Source organism: Neolamprologus brichardi, chromosome 11, assembly GCF_056152115.1.
Source record: "Neolamprologus brichardi isolate AB-2024 chromosome 11, ASM5615211v1, whole genome shotgun sequence".
Classification (NCBI taxonomy): domain Eukaryota; kingdom Metazoa; phylum Chordata; class Actinopteri; order Cichliformes; family Cichlidae; genus Neolamprologus; species Neolamprologus brichardi.
The window spans coordinates 2,342,334-2,365,909 of record NC_142114.1 but is presented as its reverse complement, the minus strand read 5'-3'; the positions used below and the strand labels follow the sequence as shown (position 1 = coordinate 2,365,909).

At 38.5% G+C, this 23,576-nt stretch overlaps 1 protein-coding gene across 3 annotated transcripts in view; it reads left to right on the top strand.

The window, feature by feature from the left end:
* Nucleotides 1-23,576, top strand: part of vps13b (vacuolar protein sorting 13 homolog B) — a 297,453-nt gene that overhangs the window by 30,485 nt on the left and 243,392 nt on the right. For all 3 annotated transcript variants that reach the window (XM_087847951.1, XM_087847953.1, XM_087847952.1), the window contains exons 5-14: nt 3,734-3,901; nt 4,855-5,036; nt 5,673-5,847; nt 10,495-10,754; nt 14,489-14,584; nt 15,938-16,060; nt 16,536-16,673; nt 18,542-18,629; nt 20,542-20,727; nt 22,638-22,807. In XM_087847951.1, coding sequence (XP_087704077.1) covers nt 3,734-3,901; nt 4,855-5,036; nt 5,673-5,847; nt 10,495-10,754; nt 14,489-14,584; nt 15,938-16,060; nt 16,536-16,673; nt 18,542-18,629; nt 20,542-20,727; nt 22,638-22,807 — 1,586 coding nt within the window. The remainder of the gene's footprint in view (nt 1-3,733; nt 3,902-4,854; nt 5,037-5,672; nt 5,848-10,494; nt 10,755-14,488; nt 14,585-15,937; nt 16,061-16,535; nt 16,674-18,541; nt 18,630-20,541; nt 20,728-22,637; nt 22,808-23,576) is intronic.

Here is a 23,576-nt window from a genome sequence, read left to right as displayed (position 1 = left end):
TAAGGGATGACTGTGATAACAGGGGGAATGTGCGCAAGTAGGCCTGTGCATGTCATCACAGGTCAGCCAGGACACGTGGGGACGTGATATCCTGTACTTGTGTTGTACCAAAGTGAATTGACTGAAAGGAAACAATTTCTTCAGTTGTCACTCAGTGAAATTATATATCTAGCTGAATCACATTATATAGAGATCTTAGTGAGATATTTTTTCATTTTCTTGTTGGACAACAACAATAACAGACCTAATAAGAGTTTTCAGTCTTCAGTTTTCAAACCAGTAAACAGCACTCATGTCATGAGCAAAACCAGAAGCAGGAAAAAAGGAAATGCACTAACTGTAGCTAAAAATAGCACTGTGTGATTTGATGTCATTAACAGTGATATAGAAACTAACCTGCATTTAATGCAAATATTACAAATTGCAGCATCCTCTCATCAAAAATATCAGCAAGAAAGAAAAAAAAATCCAATACTGGATTGCTGCGATACAGTTCACTAATTTACTAAGACCATCCCCTCACTCTTATTTTGAAAGTGTAGTTGCAGCTAACCAACTAGCCCAGCTGTCTCCACTGTCATTGACGGCAACCGGTGATAATAGTCCTTGTTCTGCTCCTGAGAGCCGCTGTGAGCTGGACAGCCAGTCTAACCAGAACCTGCAGTTTCAGACATAATTCATCTGACGTTCTACCTTGCACATTGAAGCAGCAACACAACAAGACCTAGCACTGCTAGCTGTTGAGAGTATTGGGCCATTTACCTATAATATAAATACAGAAGCTTTTGTAATATTAGTGGAAACTGCTAACTAAGGAAAGAAAATAACCCATACACACGAAGGCTGGTAATTTCTCCAGCTAAGTCTTTGTTCTGCTTTAGTGCCTTGCTGTACCCTGCATGGTTGAGTTCCTTGAATCTCCCACTTTACTATAAGGGGCCCTAGAGCTAACTGAATAGTTAGCATAATTAGACGGCTTATATTGCTGCTTTAGTAAGAATCGAATCATATATTAATGTGTTTCCATAGTACTGCTGGAAAGTTACCTCAGCGGAAGTGAGATCCTTTCACTGCTGTCTTTGCATTTTTTTACGTTACAAACTGAAAATTAATAGTGGCTTACTGTATTTTATTAAAGATGCCACGTTCCACAACAGGAATTGTATTTATGCTTCTGGTCACATTGGCAATAGTGCTAATACCATTTTAAATAACACAGCAATACAACTTTACAGTATATTTAGTGTCTTATGGACTTGTCTTTTTCTTTATGGCTAATAACTGTGGCAAAGTTGCTAATACTTTCCATATACAGGAAAATGGTGAGCATGTACAGTATAGTGTTTCTTTCCTGTATTGCACAGAAAAGACCACTTGGCCTGTTCTTAGATCACATAAAGGAGCTGGTTTTTCCAGCCATTTTATGGTTGAACAGTTTTAAGTGGGCTTCTTCCCTGTGGGCTGCAGCACAGGTGCTGCCTGTGTCAATTGTTTACAGAAGTTCAGAGCAGTGCAATGGCTCACAGGGAGATGGATTGGGGCCTTGGACTTGTTACAAGGCAAGAAGAGGTATAACAAGTGTACAAGCATGCGAGAGAGAAAGAAAGGACACCCTGACATGTGTAAATTAGATCCAGAGAGGTAAATAGCAGGGGGTAAAGTGCTGGTTTTACTGCCCAGGCTGCAGGTGCAACATCGGCTTTCTGACTGACCCCAGAAACACACACACACACACACACATACATACACAGAGCCACATTCATGCATGTAAGGAAGTTGCCAGGCACACACTCAGCTCCACTCAAGACAAGCACATACATGCATGCAAGGCCACGCACAAGTGTCATGAACACACATTAAGTATGAGTTGAGTTCATATTATGTCATCCTCTCTTCCTGCTGCTGTGTTTGGTCAGGCAGCTAACTCATGAGAATTTTGTCAATTGGATTATGCTAATACATAGTCGGGCCTGTGTACAAGTGGCAGAACAGTTAACCAATTCATATAAATATTTTCATCAACAGCACCATTTTGTTCTACTTAATTATTGGTTCTGTTATGCCCTGGGCCAGGCATGTAGATACAGGAAGAAAAACATTTGGTTTGGAAAATAAGGGAAAAGCATTAAAGCTTTATATATTTTAACTTGTAGTGACTGTGTTTAACAGTACTTGGGAGGAATGAATAATGCCATTGGTCCTGTGGTTAGGAGGATTTATTGCTGTATATTTTCATTTTTTATGGTCGAAACTCCCCTGTCTGTAATATTTTAAGTTATTTCTTACTTTGTTGAGTAATGACCTTACCATGTATGTTTTTCCTGCAAAGCTTCTGTTTCTGGGCGTCACTGTGGCCATTAGGAGGTACTGGTAACACTGCAGGATGGCTCCCTCAGCTCTGTTGAAACCCAATCTGTCATGCTGCTTTTTCTCTTGTGCTTGCTCTAGGCTACTACATCCACCCACTTCCTCAACAGAAGGACTGTCACCCTCACCTCCCTCAGCCTTTAAAAAAGTTGAATACTGTAATTTCTAGTTTTATGTATAATTGAGAATCCTTTCTCTTCCTAGCCTCAAAATGTGAAAGTCACACTCTCAAATGTTTTAAGTTAATTAATGCATTACATTTCTAAAAGTTATGACCCAAGTTTTTCCAGTGTAAATTCACAGTGTACTAAATAGTTATTATGCAGGTCACTCATTGGTTCTTTTTTTTTGCTCTTTTTATTACTGGCAGATTTTGTCATGAGACATATTAATACATACACTGCAGCCCTGATCTTTTCTTGCTACAGAGCCTTTTTTTTTTTTTTTTTTTTTGAGAATTCTGCAAATGTCAGAATTAGTTGGACTGGACATTAAACAGTCATTATGCTACCAGCTCTCTGCTACAGAGTCTCTGTAATGTCTGATTGAACCCATGTGAGAAAACTGCAGGTAATTGTTTGGAGAATTCACATCAAGCAAGTGGGAATATGCAAGTCCTGCCCAGGTGCCCCCCCTCACCAAGCAACCCATTTCCATTAGTGTCCTTTTACTTGTGAAAAGGGGAAAAGTTGGAAAAATGCCCAGTCCTGATTATCCTGATCTTTTGAGGAGTTCATAAGTTCCTAAATAAATTGTTTTTTTCCCCTTCATATTATGGGATTCCTATGACAGGGATTTATTGTGCTTTTAATTGCACTATTCTGTGTATGTATAAAGACCCATATTTTTATGTATGAGTGTGTGTGAGTACTTATTCAGTGAAAGTTGGTTGTGTTTAAGTGGACACAAAGGTGCCTCAGTAGTTTAATGAGCTTGGAAGGGATATAGTCATTGCAATACGTGCATAATTTGGAGTTAAATAGGATTTTACATCTGAGAGAAAGTAGAGCCCTTCAGATTTATTAATACACTGTGATTTAAAGAGCTGCAAATTTTATTGAGGTTGATTTTTTTTTCTTCTTTCCTTTTTTTGGATAGAAGAATAACATGCCAGGATAGTCTCTTATTTACAAGTCCATAAGGATGGCAGGGGTCAGTGGTACTGAGTCTACACTACACACTATGGAATGTAGCTCTAGTTTTTACTCTTTATTGTGTCTCAACACAAATGTAATCTTTCATATATCTAATATGTTCTTGTCCATGCGTTTTTGGGTCCTGGTAATTAGGTTTATTGTCTTTGTGTCTTTGTGTACTTATTTTATGGGTTAATATGATTCTTATGTTTTAACCTGTGTGTTTGTAGGCTATGTCCAAAGTCTGATCAGACGTGTGGTGAACAACGTGAACATTGTGGTGAACAACCTGATCCTTAAGTATGTGGAAGATGATATTGTGCTGTCAGTCAACATCACCTCAGCAGAGTGCTACACAGTGGATGATTTATGGGAAAGAGCCTTCATGGACATTACTGGTGAGCAATAGCCTCTTAAATTCCTTGGTAATTAGATTAACTAGTAAACATACTGAGATAGTAGCCCCTATAGTAAACCTTTTAATAATTAGTTTTAAAAAAAGGACAAACAAATGTAAAGATGTCTCATTTTTAAAGCCAATACTTGAGAGAAGGATATAGTATGCAGATTGAGATATAGTATGCACATGTATGTACAATATATGTGAATGTATCTTGTTTCCTTCAGGCCTTGTGCTCATATGCATTTACTGTATATGTTGTCTATTATATTATTATTATTATTATTATTATTATTATTATTATTGCAAATAGCAATTAAAAGACCTTAAAAGACCGACAACAATGTTCAAATTTCTGGCACAGCAGCAGAGGGAGAGCTTTTCCCTTAAAGTACATCATCATTTGTTGTTTGGGTTTAGCACAGGTGATGTTAACAGGAATAAGCCCTATGTAAAGAGTGCTAGAATTGTCTAGAAAAATAATGGCTGCTAATGTGAATCGTCCAACATCAACTCAAGTGTCAATGAAGTTCATGGAAGTTGCTGGGAAGAGGAAGTGTTCGTCACATACTTCTTGAAAGCAACTAGTGAGTACTGTAATGGTTACTGGCACTGTTTAGACAGTGAAATAATTCTGGGAATAGGTCCTGTTATCATTCTGCCAAGGGTAAGTGAGTCAGTATCAAGTGAGAACCTGATGATGTGTGGCCAACCAAGACACACGCACGCACGCGCACACACACACACACACACACACACACACACACACATGCACACAACACAAACAAACAAACTCTCTGAGCTAGCTCTCTATTTTAACTAGATCACTGATAATGAGAATTTGCTGTCAGGAGCTGCTGTTAGTGTGTGCATAATTTAACTTGTTTGTTTTTAATGATACCTCATTTTGTTTTAATCCTCTTTTCTTCTCTTGCTTTTTTCTTTGTGCAGCTCCAGAGTTGGTCCTAAGGAAACTGATCAACTTTGCTGACTGCACCGTGTGTTTGGACAAACGGAATGCTAGCGGCAAAATTGAGTTTTACCAGGACCCGCTCTTGTACAAATGCTCCTTCAGAACACGCCTCCATTTTACATATGACAACATCAACTCTAAGATCCCATCTGTCATAAAAGTGAGCCAGCCTGTGATTTTAGGAATAACTGCCATCATTTTAGCAAAGCTCAAGGAAATGTTAGGGGTTAATATAATTTCAATATGCTGTTGTCTGAAGATTCCATATGATGGAAAAACTTACATTTCTATTAACAGTTTACAGATGTCAAAGATTAATGTGGCTGACTTTTGTTTGGGCAGCTGTTCTCACATCAATGGCAGGATAATGACTAATATCAGTGAATTGTTGTCAACCAGTGACTTTAAATATATGTGGAAACAGCTGCTTGTTTTGGGAAGATTATACTTTCTTCATGAAAATCTAAGGTACCACTAGAAATGATCTGAGACACGACTGAAGTAAAATCGGTGTTAGAATTTTAAGTCAAGTGCTGGTAGTACATACTTTTTGGGGTACTAATCCTACTTTGAGCACCTTAACAAAGATTTGTTAAAGAAATTTCATCCATTTTGTATAACTGTGAACACTTAGTTGGACAAAAGCTCTTCTACACTAAGATTTGTTTAGAACAAATATTTAAAAAGTACTGGAATTCTAAAAGAAGATGATAGATGTGTTCTGTATTTTTCATATAAATCTGTGCATTAATCAGATCAAATATCAAAATCTAATTTATAGCTAACTATTTTTCAGATCCATACCATGGTGGAGAGCCTGAAGTTGTCCATTACCGATCAGCAGCTACCCATGTTTATACGAATCTTAGAGCTAATCATTGCTCTTTACTATGGGGAAATCGGAGGACACAAAGAGGATGAGGGTGAAGAAGGCACTGGGCATGCAAGGGATTCTGGAGCAAGTTTACCTGGTGAGTGAGATTTCTTATGGAAAGCAACAGTAATTCTCTAACACTTTGATTGGTTTGTTAATGTTTTATGTTTAAAACAAGTTTTAAGACAGTCCACAAAAGTCCACAAAAATTCAGTATCATAATAGTTCTAAAGAAATTATCGTTTTTTTAGTAGCTAATTGAATTTCAATTTTAGACTTAATCACTAACAACAGCTAAAGCATACGTATGTTTTGCTCTATGAACATTTCAGTGGCTAAGTATGCTTCTTATGACCATAGCATGTTTGAATCAAGTGACATACAAAGCAAAACAAATCAAATTTTGCATGGTCTTACTTCATGGTCATCCCATGACTCTGCATGTTGCCTTATTCCGATCAGGGGCTTTGTCTTTTTTATATGTTGCTGTTATTCCTAAATGGGACATTTAACATCGCTTTGACCATGGTGTGCGCTCCTCCTGCTTTTTCCACAAACAAAATCTGGAGCGTATAACTCGATACAGACCATTGTCATCAGGCCTGATCACCTCCATGTGGTTGGAAGCAGGAGAAAGCAGGATAAGGAGAAGAAACTAGGTTGAATCAAACACAGGTCCACCTCTATCTTTCTAATTGGAGCACATGGTAAATCACACTGCTTATGTCCAGCTGTGAAGCAAAACACATAGGTGCAGTTGTTTAAAGGCAGACACCGAGTTGTACAAAATTGAACACTCATAAAACTGCACTCATTTACATATATTTATACAGTATACTTTGAATAACTGTGGTTATTTAAAAAAAAAAGAAAAAAAAGACATCCCTCTTCCCCTGAACACCCATCTCTTAAAATGCTCATGTATGAAGTGTCAAGTCCTTCTGGGCTAAATCAGCCTCTCTAGCACCAGGAGCAAATTATGGTGGAATAGAAGTAGTGGGCAGAGGGGAGCGTAGACAGCCCCACACACGGCCCTTTCCTCGCTCGCTCTAACTTGCTCCCTGCCTCTTGGCGTGGAACTTTCGTTGCAAGTTGGCGCAGCTTCCAGTTCAGTGTCCAATGCCAGATGTAAGAGTCGGTGTCATGCTACTGCTATGCGGAGCCTCTGAGAATGAATTAGTATCCCATCACAAAAATATACAAGAGGGGACCAGCTCTTGGAACCCGAGCACCCCCAGATCTTGTTATGCTGGAAGTAATCGTCAGAGTGAAGAAGCTGGAGGGGGCAGGGGGGCAATTGTGTGTATATGCACTGTAATAAGTAGGTGTGTGTGTTGAGAGGGCTCCAAACATATTCATAAACATGATTTTAAATGTGTGCATTTCAGATTTATGAAATAAAGCTGATTTTTTTCCCTCCTGGAAAAAAATAAGAACAATAAAGCTAAAATGATTTATTCTTTTTAATGACAAAATATAATTTTCCAAACCAGGACAGACAGCCATACATTGAGTCGGAGTACTACACTTGTAGAGACTGAATTGGCTTTCATGCATATTTATTGTTCGTGGGCTATAGTTTGTAGGAAACCGTCATTGTTACATGATTGCTGGAATATGATACCAACATTGTGCATAGTACTTCATAACATTCATTGATTTCCCATAGGCTACTTGAGTCTTGCTGCATGTTCTGGTTCCACTGGCCTGTATGTGCGTTTCATTTATTTACTCTTGCTTTGAGTTGGCTTTTGTAACTGATACTGTTGCACCGATTGAATTTTCCTAGTGTTTCTTTGTTTGTTTTTTTATAAAATGAGGTTTATTTGTGTGAGGGTGTATATATGTGGTCAAAAGATTGAGTTGAGAGTAAGGAATAAATTCTGTATCTACTGTGTAATGTATTAATAAGCCATGACTTAAGTGGTCTGTTTTTAAAAAAAATTTCAAAGGGAATATTAATTTTTCCCACATGTGAAGGTGTTTTTCTTTTTGCCAATTATTGAAGTGGAAAAAGCCTTGTAATGTGTTTATGTGCCCATGATTCACTGTGGCTGCATGTTGTTTGTTTGAATCGTTTCCTTTTAGGTAAGAGCCAATGTCTCATTAATGAATAGGCTTGTTAGGTGAAGATTGTGCGATATTTGTGTGTCACTAACCAAAACAACCCTTCGGTTAGGATTACATGGCTAGTTTTCTTACTGTCTGAAATTCAGTAAAGTCTGAGAAAAACTCTAAAGAATTAAGTGGTTGGAAACATAGATGACTAACATGCTTGGATGGACCAGCTGGTCACAGCAGTGAGAGTTGTATGGTTTCAAGAAGTATGTGAAGAATTATGAACTGAGGACTGTGGCTGCTGAAGTGTGGCAGGGTATGTGCATCTCTGTGTAACATACACGAGCCCTTATACTTGTTACTTGTGTACTTTTCTCCAATATCATATGTGCATGTGAATGGGACTTGGTGTTTAGTGTTTGCTTTGTAGGAGGGCTTAGCCTCCATGTCCCTTGAAGTGTGCTGAATGGAAAAGACCTTCACACAGGAATCAACCAGAAACCACAGGCTGTGTCAGTGTTGCTAACCTCAAGTAGCTCTCTAGTGATAATACATTGGTATGACAGGACATTTTTTTAGTCATTGTTTCGTTTTTTGTAGTGTTACTGTGAACATGGGATGACCTTTGAATTTAGTGGTTTAGTGGTTTCTGCTATTAGAGTTAAAATTGCTTTTACAGTAGTATGATGTTAATGTCATGCTGGTAGCAAAAATGATGTACGTAAGTTCAGTTATGAAAAAAAACGTCGTTATGAATGCATTGCACTATGGTATGAGTTTTTGCATCAGTGGTTATCTATTAAGCTTAGATTGAGTATTAACATGTATGCATTTCTACACAAACACCTGCACAATCAGTAGATAGGAGTAGCCTTCACTGAAGGGTCAGGTAACAGTCCACCTCTCCCTCTATAAACATGGAGGGACATCTACTGGCCTGTGAGAGCACTGCCTCTTTTTACTACTTCCCATTCACTTTCTGTGTCACTGTCTCTTACACCGAATCCTTTCCTAGCTTAGACCTACCCTGCTGCTTGAAGACTCTAGACTAAGAGAAACCATACATGACGCTGACTGTCATGCAGTTCTTCTGAGCTCTACTTAAGGATATATGGATAGATGTTCATAGAGTGCTGCAATACATACATTGTTAGTTGGCAGACATTGATTGTACTCCCAGAGCAGGGATACTTCACACCTGTGTGGTCATAGTGCTCAACGCCAAGGCAGCATACATTCTGGCCAGACTACATCATCGTTTGGGAATTTTTCACTCACTTCTAGGGCTTAATACTTCAAAGTGTCCTTAAGCTGCTCTGTTTTGATCATTTGATTGGTGATTGTGCTTTTATTTTGATTGCCTTGTAATTCAAATGTAGACTTCGTCAGGCTGTGATGTGAAGTGAAAGAGCTTAACTTGTTAAACTGACACCTCAAAGGCTTCCTTGAGTAAAAACAAAAAAAAGGAATGAGCGATGGAATCAGACGGGGAGATTGGGATGGAAAGACAGATAAAAAAGCCATAACATGGGATTTCCAGCTGCCAATTCACAAAGTGAAAGATTTAATTAAAATATGTCATAATTTTCACCGCCTTACCCTCTGGGATTCCTAAGTTGTGACCTCACGGACAATATTGTTTTCTCGTAGAGGACGTGAGGCCACAAGGAATGGAATTACACATTCTTATGTATTGACATCAGCTTCCTCTATCCCAATGTGTATGGAAACATACATGATGGGACCAGTTCAGGGGTCAGGATCAGGAATGGATGGGTGCATGGTGGTTTTTTGACTGCTCAAATGGTAATTGGAGAAAAAGCGAAGACTTTTGGTTGTTTTTGTAAACCAACCCCGACAACTTGCCACTCTGTGGATTTTCTACAAAGTAGCCAGTGCTTTAGTCAGCTCCACCCCATCTTCCCAAACTTATAGTTAACACTATTGCTAAGTTTCACCTACGCTCCTAGCCAAGCAGTGTTTATGCTAGTGGCTCATAGTTACCTGGACTCCTGCATGGCCTCCATTTTAGTAGTTGGCTTCTTACCAAACATGTGATTTGACCACACGCATAACTGAAATTGGCCTGTGCTGTTGGGTCCAGCACAGACTGCCTTGACCACTGGGTCCAGTCAAAGCCCTCCTCTGTCAGGATGCTGGCTGACAGCCTTTGCCCTCTGGCCTCTGCTGGAATGAACTTCCTCTTGCTCTGTGGAATTCATGCAGCACTGAGTTCATGTAACCCACAAATACTTACACACCTGCCTGCTGGAGCGTTGGCAGAAACTACTGTGAAACTTCCTTGTTCTCTGCTGTTTTTGTGTGTTCTGTTGACAGCTGAAACAACTTGCTAGAATTAAAATGCCCCGAAGGAAAGGGTAAATTAATTTAGTGTGCCGCCCTGCATACAGACACTTCCATTATCTGCAAGTTTCCCCTCTCTTTAACCAGGTTGTGTTCAGAAACTGCCACTTTAAATGCATTTACCTGTTGGGGTAAAAGTGTGCTGAAAAGGAATTATGTCACTGTTTTGTTTTGGATTTTTTTTTGTGTGTGTGTGTGTGTGTGTGGGGGGGGGGGGGTGCTGATATATAGATTTTTCTCTTTTACTGCAGCTAATTCAGCTGCAGTAAAATCCTAAGTTTATGTTTAAATGATATCTAATTAAGACTTTTATCTCCTTCAGGAATGGATGTAGATATGGAAAGGCGATCTAGCCAAGACCTCTACATACAGTCTGGTAATCCTGACGAAGCAAACCAAGGTTGGGTGTCCTGGGCTTGGTCCTTCGTTCCAGCCATTGTAAGCACAGAGGAAGAAGGAGAGGATGGTCTCTACCAGCAGCGAGAGATGGGAAGCATCCCCAACAGCTCCCAACACCACACACCCAAAGACCCCATTGTTTCCATAGGCTTCTACTGCACCAAAGCTTCTGTTACCTTCAAGGTAAATAAGATGTTTGAAAAAATAAAATAAACTCATCACCATCATAACTTAAATACAAAATTATGTTTCGATATGAAATAAATGTCCATTTCCACAGCAGTGGTTTAAGCATTCATTGGACTTGTGTTAAGCCTGTGACGCTGCTGCTGTTTGTAATATAGCAAGAGTTCATTTATCATTTAAAACAAAGGATTTAACTAAAAACGAGCAAATTCTGGAAGTAACCGTCACACTGTAAGGAAAAAAAAAGCTTAAGATGAAAGGAGAATGGCCTCTACAACAGTATAATGATCCTAACCAAGCCTCAATAGGCTCAAGCTGAAAGTTTTGGAATGGCCTTCAGTCCTCCCAACAAAATATCAATCAAAATAATACAGAACTGGAAGCATTTGAAACAAGAATAGGAGAAAATCCCATAAACAAGAAATGAAAGACTCCTCACAACTACAAAAAGTATTTACAAGCTAGGATATTTTCCTAGAGGAGGTTTTACTAAGTACTGACCATGAAGGGTCATGGACTATATGTAACCCATTGGCTTCTGTAGTCTCAATTTTAAAGCCTGAGTTTAAGCTGTTTCGGCTCTTTTGGAGCCAAAGTAACCAGATTTCGATGTTGGATTCATAAATTGTATGGGTGCAATGCACAGACCCGGATGCTGGCTAGTTAGCGCTGAGTATAGTCAAGTAAAATACTAGAATTTCACTTGGCAGAAATGAAACACAAACTGCTTTATGATCCGTGCCACACAGGAACCTATATAGTTTTCCATATAAATGCTCCAAACTGCACCAACATCGCGAGCAGGGTCGAGAGGTTTATTTTAGTCACTCGAAATATTGAAGGTGAGGCCTATCAGACAGCTGCCTGTGGCTACAGCTGCCTGTGGCACACCTGTCAATAAAGCAACCACAATCCTTACTTTCAGCCTTATCAGTATCTGCATCTCTGTCCCCCCCCCCAATCACCCCATCACCCCCTGTATAGTTGTTACAAAGAGAGAAAATATGCACCGAGCTCAAAACCATACTCCCTACCCTTGAATAATCCTTTTACTTCTGTTAACTTATTTTAACATTGACAGCTTTCACTGGGGGGGGGGACTTGCTTTTTGTACATTTCGGATATGAGGTAATTTTTTTACCACTCTGCCAGTGTAAAAGAACCAATCTGTCAAGAATCTGTTATGATTTCTACATTTAGGAAGCCTTTATATTAGAATTTTTTGTCTTCAGTGCATTATTGTCACTCTCACTGGCCACCACACAGTTGCATATTTTAATTTAATGGTCAGTTTCATTTTAAGTCTCAAAAACTGCTTGATCCTCAGGAAGCCCCAATCCTCTTTGTGTTTCTGTGTGCGGTATAGGGGAGGGCAGTATAACCGCTAACTAGCGTCTCGGGTCACATTAATGTTTTAAACATTATACATGGTATGATGACTATTCAGAAATGGACCCCAAGCTTTAATCCTGCCTGCTCACTCAGAATAGTTGGAATTCATCTGTGTTTCCTGTCAGATTCAGGCACTTTAGATCACATTACTGGTCGTGTGTGTGTGTGTGTGTGCGTGCATGCGTTTGTGTGCGAGAGCGTATATTACTTGACGTGTGTGATCAGTAAAGGGGAGGTTTGTCTCAGGCCAAACAGACCTTGGTGTTTTTCTAATAATGTTTAAATTGTTCCTGTATTGTTTGAGTTCTTTTAATCAATTAATTGCCTCTCGTCTGCAATAATTGCACACAGCTGAAAGGATGGTTTTTAAATCGTTCTTGTCTCTTTCCTACAAGGAAGTATTTAGTATGAAGGAATTTTCATGTCTTTGAACAGCCACTGCTTCAACCTGAGTTTGACATGAATGTGAAATCAGAGAGGTATTTTTAGATTGCTGACGCATTACTCCTCAGATCTCTTTGATTAGAAACATTGGCAGTGTAATTTAATGACTTTTACTCACATAATGCATAGTTTAGCACTGACCATTTGTTCCCCTCTTTTACTTTTGCGTACTTGCCAAACTCTCATTACATGCCAGACCTCGTGCCATTTTTCATTTGAAGAAACATTGTTTCTTTAGATTGTTTCTCTTAATTATTGAGCCAATAGTCGAATTCAGTTGCTTCCACAGTTGGTTTTAAACCAAACCAGTGATCGATCCATGTTACAAGGACAGTGTTCACTGTTTTTACATTTTAAAGATACCTTATAGAGAATAATTTGATTGCATTCTACTCTAAATTATAATAAATGGGACTTTAGAGGAAAGATATTGGCAGCCGCAGCTTTGTGTATTTGTGCTGCTAACCCGTCTTCTGTCAGCTGTGTCATTTCAGACTTGGGTACAGTCTGAAATGCCCCAACAGACTAGATTGAGAAATTCTATATTCTTATTGGATGTACATTCATAAGGTTTGTCTGCTAATTTGCAGTGATTTACTGTCAGTGCCACTGTATGCTGATCTGGGCAGACAGATCTTGCCATTACTCACTGGGACTCTCAGGTTGGAGTCAGGTGGCCCCTGCACGTGATTAAACCATCAAAATTGAAAAAAGGGGAAGGGAATGAGGGCGAGAGAGTCTGCTCCATCAGTATGGATAATAGGGCACAGCTGCTTTTTCCTCTACACCTGCTTCCTGTTGAATGGGTTAGGGTCTGCACATTCTGCACTACACCCACTGTTTTGAAAGTAGCCAACCTCAGAAGCATTGCGTTGAACCCTTCTCACCCTGGCCGACTAGTTTTGACCAGGTGCTCTCTCTGTCTGCTGGCTGTCATGGAATTCTTCTCAGCTCTACTTAAAGATATATGGAGATAAGCTTGTGTGGTGCAATACATATATTCTTAGCTGGCAGACATTGATTGTATTCACAGAGCGGGGATATTTCACACCTGTGTGATCATAGTGCTCAACTCTAAAGCAGCATACATACTGGCCAGGCTACGTCACTGTTTGAATTATTAGGCCAAAGAAGTGAGTTAGAAATTCCCCAGTGGCCCTTAAGCCTGGTCTGTTTTGACCAGGTGCTCAGTTTCTCTCTTCCTCTCTACTTCCATTTACTCAACAACCAAAATTAATATTCTGCTGAACCATTCCCCTTTTATAGTCAGTTTACAAATACAATAAATTGCACATTTCATTTTCCCCTTGGTATGTGAATCGCTTTAGTCATAGTTTTATAGTCATCCCACTAAGGCCAGAGTCTCCTCCAAAAGCAAAGAGGGGATGTCCTGTGGGTTGATGAATGTTCTTGGAATCCAAACAGCAATACAGCTAGCATCTAGTCTCTAATCTAAGAAAATCTTGTTTGGATGTCGTTGTTGGTGGTTTTAACCATTATTTTTCTCTAGTTCTTCACATCGGACACTTCCAAAACCTTTGCTTATTTTTCAAATCATGCATTTGTTTTAACTGTCGGTGAAACCGTTAATGTCCTCGGCTAACATTTTGAGGCAGTGAAATTTCACCTTGAATAAACTGGCCTTTCTCTCATCTAATTTTATTATTTCAAGTTTATTGCTGCAGTTCTTTTTTGATCCTGCCAAATCACAGCAGGTGAACTACTTAAGACATCAGTATTCATCGTCCAATACTTTGATTTTTTGGGGACACCAAGTATATTACTGTTTAATTTAAAAAAAGGAGATGGAAAAATTTAATTATTATTCTTTTCTTGTACTTTTCTTGTTTATGTATAAATTATATTTAGTCTTTTTATTTTTATTTTTCTCTTAGTTGACAGAGACCCAGTCAGAGAGTAGCTACTATAGTCCTCAAAAGGTCAAATCCAAGGAAGTCCTGTGTCTCGAGCAAGAGGGAATCACGATTGAGGTAAGTTTAAGTTTATAGTTTCCCCTATCATTTGTGATGTAGTGCATTGTTGTGGGGCTGAACGGAGATAGATATGAGTTTTACTATACTCAGTTACACTAAACTGTTACAATTTTTAGCTAATGAGTTATCTGCATATTGTAATTTTTAATTGATGTTGTCATTGTAGAAATGAGAGAACAGAAAGTAAATTCTATGCATTTATTCTTAAGGAAAATGTGAAGTTTTTATCCTGGTGTAGATTTCAGCCCCCACCATGAATTGTTCCACAACATTTACTATTATCCACTCTGAATTTTGTCCTCAGCAGCTTTGTTATCTATCACGGCATGGGAAGATCAGTAAAGATACTATTTAGTTACTTACTCATTAGTCACAGTTTGGCTGAAGTTCCTGTTAAATCTCTCAATGAGTACATGAACAAAGCGTTGCCAACTCACTAATCTTTAGCTTCTTGTACACACACCGGAGTCTGAATCAAGCTCACATCTGATCATTTACCCATTTTCCCTCATAGAGAATAGTTTTAAACCCTTTTCTCTGATTACCTGGTTGGAGTAAGAAAGGGGTTTTGTGCCCCTGAGATTTCTACCAGGTGTTTCTACCAGAGTTTTCCAGTTCCAATTTTTATAATTTATGCCTAGTCTCAACGAGAGAAGTCGAGCAGCCTGAACTAGAACTAAATATGAGTGTTGAAAGGAAAGGGGGCGGGAAAAAAAGGGGAAACTAGGCCTTATAATAATTGTATGGGGAAACATAAAATGTTTTATTAGATTCTCTGTTTAGCTATCTGCTGGGTAAAGCAAAGACACAGAGAGAAGAGAGGGAAAACCACACCTTTGTGGTTGTAGTAGCTGCTGGACTGCTACTGCACTCAAATATGCATCACTCTCAGTCGAAAAGAGAAGCTGCCTTGCTTTTTTTTTTTTTTTTAATCATGACAAAATGAGCCCGCAACCTCAATATAACCACAAACCAGTATAGCATGACTAGTCTTGGTATCCACTATTTTGTCAACACTACATTATACATTTAAAATCTATAATAATGTAGTAGTTAAGTTGGTCAAAGAACATCTGTGAATTGTTGAACTCTTCTGTTGTTTATTCCCATTGGTGTCAGTGGATTGTTTTAAGGCCCATAGATGCCTGGTGTTCCCTTGGCAGAGACGTCTGCAGATTAACAAATAAATTCCCTCATTATTTAGTAAAGTTATTATTGTTGATTATAATCAATTATAATACATATATATATATATATATATATATATATATATATATATTTTTATTTTTTTATTTTTTTTTCTTCTTGGTGTTAAATCTGAGCTGAGTCTTTCTTTGGGTTTTATTTCAGGTGCTCATGATGGGGGAGCCCTTCTTTGATTGCCAAATCGGTTTTGTGGGATGTCGGGCACTTTGCCTGAAAAGCATCATGGGTGTACGAGATTTTGAAGAAAACATGAGCCGCCGTGAAGAGGTGAAGAAAGTATTTGTAAAAGATCACATTAATGTTAACTGAGAGTTAAAATTATAGGAACTTTGAGAAATACTAAAAGAATTTAAATAGCCCCAAACACTCAAGCAATGTCCCAGCAGCCTCCAGTGTCAGGAAGAGGTTAAAATCTTGTGATGAATTTGTTTTTTAGTAAAGTTCAAGGTCCCCCTTTAAAAAAAAGAAGAATGGAATATAATATAATATGTTATAATATATATAATTTGCATTTTTGCTATATTAAATCAATAATGGGATCAACTGAGCCTTTTTCCCTTTTTTATGAATATGAAATAAATGATCAGATTTTGCTTTTTAGGTGTTTGATGAGTATATAAACTTTTTTTTTAAAAGAGCTTTCTGAATTTTGTTTGTTGTATGGATTGTATTGTTTCTTCAGCCTGAAACGTGTCCTCTTTACTATTCACATTTGTCTTTGAATTTGTCATTTTGTGTACAGGATGCAGTGTTTTTCAGCTGTGGGGACAGTCTCAGTAGTAAAGGAATGACGTATCTCACCAACTCTCTTTTTGACTATCGGAGCCCAGAGAACAATGGAGTCAGGGCTGAGTTTATCTTGGATGCTGCTAATCACAAGGTCACAATAACCAGAAGTCTGTGCTATTTTACCCCAAAAATATTAGCCCCCCCCCCAAAACAGAAAAAAAACCAAAGCGGAAATTACTGCCTTTTTCTGGGATAGATGGACAAAATGCAGTAGCAGACGATGTGTTTCACATTGCGATACTCAGAAAACATCTACCTTACTTACAGTAAACAGTAAAACAAGCATTGCAATCAAGTATTTAACCAAATGCAATATGGCTGGAACAAAGCTCTCTGACCTTTGCTGGTCATTTACACAGTTTTAATTAGATGAAGCACCTGTAGCATGCACCCAAAAAGAAACACTTTACTCTTTAAATAGAGTATAGTTTAACTATATTTAATATTTATATGTTTTTATATTGTTTGTTTCTTCTACAAAAGTTTAATTGATCTATTAAAAAATAGTAATACTAATTTAGTGTAGTAGAGGAATCTTTTGGTTGTCTAAGTAGTGCTGCTGAAGCCATCATTCTGATAGCTCTCAGCTCACTTCATCAGCCTTTACAGCTCAAGTGTTGACTCTACTTTGAAATATTCATGACCCTCGATGCTGCAATTGTTTGGAAATCCAGCCATCCATCTCTTCATGCATAAAGCCTACAACTCAGAGGTTTCAATGTTGATTCATTAGTCGTTTTGAAACCAGCATGGCTTTGATCCATAAGAATGCAAGAGCTATTAGGGACCTCCTAATAAATATTACTCATTAACCTGCCAGCCTGATAAGGCTAGTCTGAAATCTCTGTTTAGAGAAACTGTGGGCAAGTTTGGGGTGGGGTGTTAAATGTGTAAGGGGGGCCTGTGTAATTCTTTCTCTCCGTTTCCTGCTTGCTCACTCATTCTGACTGTTTATCAGTGGTTTAGTGTGGTGTAGAAATATAAAAATACTGCAGAAGACAAGGTCAGTTGTTCTTGACCTGCAGACTAATGATGATGAGCCGTGACCGATACACTAACTCCCAGGTAGTTAAAATTAGATAAATTGGATGTTTTTATCCTATATCTCATTTTCATTTGTAAATAATGACCTAAAATAAATAGCATGGCTATGTAAGAATGCTTTAGTAGTTAGCTTTGTCACTCAGGTGAAGCCTTGATGTGACCAGCTGGGATTTTTCTCAGTGGGCTGTATATGTCTTTCTGTGTCCACTATGTTCTTCTTTGCATGGACTGTAGGCCCTATGTGGTTTTTTTTTTTCATTTTTTTAATAGTTTTTTTTAAACATTAAATCAATTGTTGTGTAACTTAGTTACAAACTCATTGTTATTATGAATAATTCATTATGTTCTGCAGACTTTTTGCTTATGGGTTCATTGTGTGCTATTAATAGCTTGTACAATAAATTATGAATAACATTTCACAATTTTCATAATGAACACATCAACCATAATCACAGTCATACAGCTTTGATTTGTTAGGAAAAAGTCTTATCATCAAGTAGATAAGATATATATTTCCTTTGGCATGTATCCAGCTGAATGAGGAAACTTTCAATTTCTTTTATCAGTAGCCTTTTACTCAATAAATAATAGACTTGGTATCTGGTCAATTCCTTATTTAAGCGTCGTTATTATGACTGAACGTACTGCTTTTTGCACGAAAAAATCAGTCAAAGAAACCAGACTAAGTTAGCACTTTTTAATACAGGTAATATTACGGACTTCCCTAAAACAAACAAATAAACAAAAAACCCTCTAAATATCCAGCTAAGTGGATCAGTGCTTAGTAACTCTTTATCTCTAATTTGACCCCCATCACCATATCTCCCTTGACCCCAGTCATTGCCACTCTTTAAGGCTATCTGCTTGTTTGCTCCCTTACTGCGATATTTACCCAGCTCTACTTTTGTTTGACAGGAGACCTATACAGAGATAGCGGGCATGCACCGTTTCGGTGCTTTCTACATGGATTATCTCTACACAATGGAGGACAGCAGTAGCAAAGGTATTGTTCTAGTTCATTCTCTCTCGCAGAGCTTGTTTGGTCACCTTGCCACCTCTTCTCTCTTTTTCTTTTTATCTGTCATGTTCCCATTTTCTCTGCCTGGTTCACCCTTTTCTTTCTTTCGCTCTTTCCATCTCTTTTCGTCTCTCCTCCCTGTCAAACAAGCCCCATGGAGACTTGAAGAAAGAGCTTGTCTTGTTTCAGTCACAGCCACCTGGTCCTTGACCCTTTCTGTCCTCACTCTCACCCTAAACTTACCTGGAGGGCAACTGTCAGAAGTGTTTAGTCTGTGTTGACACATATTTGAGTTTCTCTCTCCCTGGTGCTTGTTGAAACACTGTTTTCCCTCTGTCTCTTTACCTGTAAGCTCTTGAGAAAGTGAATAGACCTCTCTTGCCTAATTAGATGTCACTCTTCCTGGCAGAAGCCTTAAGACAGACAGCGTTCCTCATTCTTTGGCTGCAACTTTCAGTGTTGTTTTTCCAAGTTAGGAATTTCTGACAATCACATTGAGAGATAAATAATGCTTCCTTCAGTGCAAAATGCTAACTTCTTTATTAAAATCAGAAAAAATATAATAGGGCAGTTTTATTGGCCGTGATTGATATGCAAATGCTATTAGGTTATCATGCTTTATAAAGTAGAAATGACTGGCTTTGGTTAAACAAACTCAATAACTCAAAAGGTATTTATTATTCATATGGAGTATGTCACCTGTGTTGTTCTACGTACCTCCCTCTTTTTTGTGTTTCATTTTAGCCTTTCATGACTTGGCTATTGTTTCCTCAGCTGCTGTCATCTACAGATAATAATCTAAATTAAAAAAAACATTGATACTGTCATTCTGAGCTGTCAAAGTCATTTCTGACGGCAGGATAAGTGTCAGTCTCTTTGGGATGGCTGTGGTTACCCTTGCCAGTTGGAATGCTTCTTTTCTGTTAGTGTTTCTGTTCTTCACGGATACGGACCAGATCCAGTGTCAACTAAACAAATTAGTCTGCATTGCCACAGGTCTAACATAAACTCTGAGTCAACTGAAATAGTAACCGACCCAGGTCACTCTTACCATTGACTTCACATTAGAGTCACGCTGCAGATTAAAAACATTTTTTTATAATCTTTGGAAATTGAGACACTTTTAAATAGTCTAAATCCTCCTAATTTCAGCCTCCTCATCATTCCAATGAGCGTTCTAACTGCAGCCATATGGTCGATATTAGGCTTAATCCATTGCAACTAAATCTCACAGAAGGGAAGGGGAAGTGGCATTGCCTGTTGCCCTTTTTAAATTTCCAAAATTTAGTGGAAGTTACACCCTCATTGCTTTGAGTAAAAAAAAAAAAGAAAAGAAAAAAGTTACATTCGCATTGTTGACTCTGAGCTGTACTAATGTTCAGCACAGTGGTGGAATGTAAATGGAATAAAGCCAGTTGTGACCCTTTGTCCTTTTCCTCCCTCACTGCCATTCATCCACCCCCTTCCTTTATTTTTAATTTCTGCCTTTTTATTGCGAGAGAGTTGAGTCTTTTAAGTGGACCTCTGGAACAGGGGCCTGCGATGAATGAAGGGACAGCTGTTGGAGGGAAGTGGACATTTGGAATATTCATCATTTCTGTGGGTCACGGCTATGTGAGCTGCCTCCTGCTGCTGCATTACACTACATCTATCTTTTTTGGGTTTATGCCCAACAGATGACAGTATTCTATATTTATACTTCATTAAGAAATGAGATATGGGAAAAATGTTTCTGGCTAAATATTAATGTAAAACAAACAGACAAAAAAACCTTATATGCATGAAAGCTGAAAATATGTTTTAATTTTGTTGACTGAGACAAGAGTCCTTAAGTTTATAAGTACATACATTATATATTTTAATCAGGTTATGTATATATGTCTATTTCCACTTGTAGGCTCTCAGGATTTCTCTGGGATGAGCATGGAAGAGGTAGTGCCTGCAGTTCAAGAGACATCCATCAAGAGGCTGGCGGTAGGACCTTTAGACATCAGGTTGCATAGCAGCGCCATCCATCGCATTCTCAAGATGGTCACCTGTGCCATGGACCACGAGTATGAACCCTACTGCAAAGCGCAGCGAGGTCAGAGATCAAAATTATACAAATATATAATTAAAAAATATACCTTCTCTGGTATTTTACTCACATCTCTTGTCATACTTTTCAGTGACCAGAAACTGTAACAGTTTTCACTTTATAATATTCTCATCGCATTGTTATTTCCTTGCACAACCCATTCTTCAACACACAGCTGTACATGAAAGTAGTGACCTTTTGAACCACGTAAGGGAGGTTAAGCCAAACACCTTTTGTTAGTGATCATCCCTGCACAGCTATTGATGAGCTCATCTCTGGGATGTTGTGAAAGAACATGGAATGTGTGTCTGTATGTAATATCTGTAGCAATAACTCTTTTGCAAAAGATTTTTGTGAAATGATAACATCCGTAGGTTTCGGTTGTTTCAGCATCTGTGATAGATAATAGACGATGGTGTAATTACTGTAGCAGTTTTTGTCTGAAGCGGAGTAGGTCAGCGTGTTCCTTCCTGTTTCTATAAGTGTTTGTACTCTCAAGGGTCAGTATAGTTGGAGCCTCTGGGGGGTGGATTGAGAGTAGATAAGAGGAAGTCAAGGTTGCTATTACAGAAGGATTTATAGCAACCATTCATCATTTTGATACGATAAATTATGATTTAGCTGTGATGAACCTAACACTTTAAACAGTTTGGTACCTTAAATAAAAGCTCTTTCTCTCTGTTTCTTAGTCAGAAACATTAGATCTAGTATGTATTATTGATTGGAGAAAGTTTGCATCTATAGCAACTTATCCTGTCCTTTGTGTCTGTGCTCCTTTTTATATTCATTGCCAAGAACTAAAAAAAAATAGCTTTCCTTCCCAAACTAGCTATAAATGGATGCTTTATTGGCTTCATTTTGCCCTGTTGAGAAGATAAACTGCATTTAGTTTGCTCATTTGGATAAAAGTTCTTTACATGGTCTAAAAACAATAAACGAACAATAAAAGTAACAGGACTTTGAGAACTAGAGATAGAACAGGATATTTCTAAACAGCAATATACTTATGTTATGTTATGTTTTCTTTTTCCATTATTTTTAGTGTCCATAGTCATGTTTCTGTGTATCATGGGAGTTCCATCTGTGTTGTAAATTAAATGTTCACTGTGGGTATTGACTTGAGCCCTGGCATATGAATTGATTAGACATAGCAGTACTAGATCAAGCTGAATGGTGTAGCTTTAGGACAAAGATCAAAGCAGCTTTGAGATCAAATTCCGAGCCCACCTTGTAGTTGGAAAATTAGCCCAACAGAACCTCCACAGAGCTGACACTGACCCATACGTGGGACCAGACCCAAGGCCATAGGGTTTAGGTTTGGTCTGCCTTTGACCCTGGTGTAGTGGATCACTGTGCTGGTCACTCCTTACTGTGAGTATGGATCTTAGTAGTCTCTGGTTCACGTTGACTTATTTCGCTTTTTTTCTTGGCTCTTTGGGTATTTCTTTGGTTATTGACAGAATGAGTGGTTTTATGAAATAGTTCAAAAAGAATGCTACTGGGAAACAGCCATTGTAATGAATAGCACATGTAGATGCCAGCACTTTTATAGTCCACGTCGCTTTTATTTAGTGTTTGAGTTGGTGGTTTTTGTTGGAAAAGACCATTTCGTTGTTTTAATGCTATGAGAGGAGCACAGTGGCTGGAGAGGAACGGCACCCACTCAAAGAAATTGGTGTGCTTTACAGCTAACCCTTTCCACTGTAAAACAGTTTTGGGTCTCGAATCCAAATATCTTTGGCTTATCCCACTCCCTTACTATTATTTCATGTAATGCACTACAGGTTGCATTCATATGGTTAGAAAAACAGCTGTTTTAGTATTAATATTTAGAATGTTATCTCTACATTATGTTAAGTTTTTTTTTTTTTTTTTAAGCTAACATGTTTCTTGTTATCGTGGCATTATCATTTCAGAAATGACTGAAGAGAACAGTGGTCCAGCTACTCCAGAAGAGATCTCACATTTGGAGGAATTCATCCCAACTCGACTCACTTGTCTCACTCTGTTCCAAGTCTCAGTCACTGTTTCAATGGCAGAGTTCAACCTCCTACATACACTAATGCCTGTCATCATGGGACACAAGGTAGTGCTAACAGTGAATTCAATTCACACCACACCAGATCAAGTCAGAAGACCTATGATGGCATATGCACAGCCCCACCTGATCATGTACACTCCTCACAGTCATTCCTTAGTTCGATAGCCCTCAATTCACCTTGTCCAGCTGCATGACAGGGCAACCTGCTGTCATACCTCGTTCCTCTCCTTGAGAGAACAGAAGTTATAGACACAACAATTCCCTTTCAGTCAGTTCACTTGCTCGAACACATATAACAATCAAATATGATCCTGGTCACATAAATGCACATGCAGAATGTGGTAAATATAGGTACGTAGGATTGACTGACCTAGCCTGCTCTGCATACTATAGCTGGGTACAGAGCCATAAGTAGACATTGCTTTGATAATGGCATGGCTAGCTTGGGGACAAAATCTAAGAATAAGGGCAGGTGGCTTTTGACTGTCGTTTTCTCCAAAGCAAGGAAAAGCTCTGTGAACTCTGCTTCTGAGCTGGTAGAGGACTGGGCCAGTCCACCTGCAGCTGCACCACTTTAAGACAAAACACACAGGGACAGACGCTGCATCATCCTAGGCTGATGACAAGTCTCCTTACTGAGAATCCAAGTTTTAAATTTATAGGAGTAAGAAAAGGTGGAAGGAGATGAACAGGAGTTGTTAACCGTAAAGCTGATGTTACTGTTCTGAAAAGAAAACTGTAGTATTGCAATTAATGCAAAGTAGAAGTATTTTTGCTCCGGTGTTGTTTGGTTGGTTTTGACTTGGACAACAGT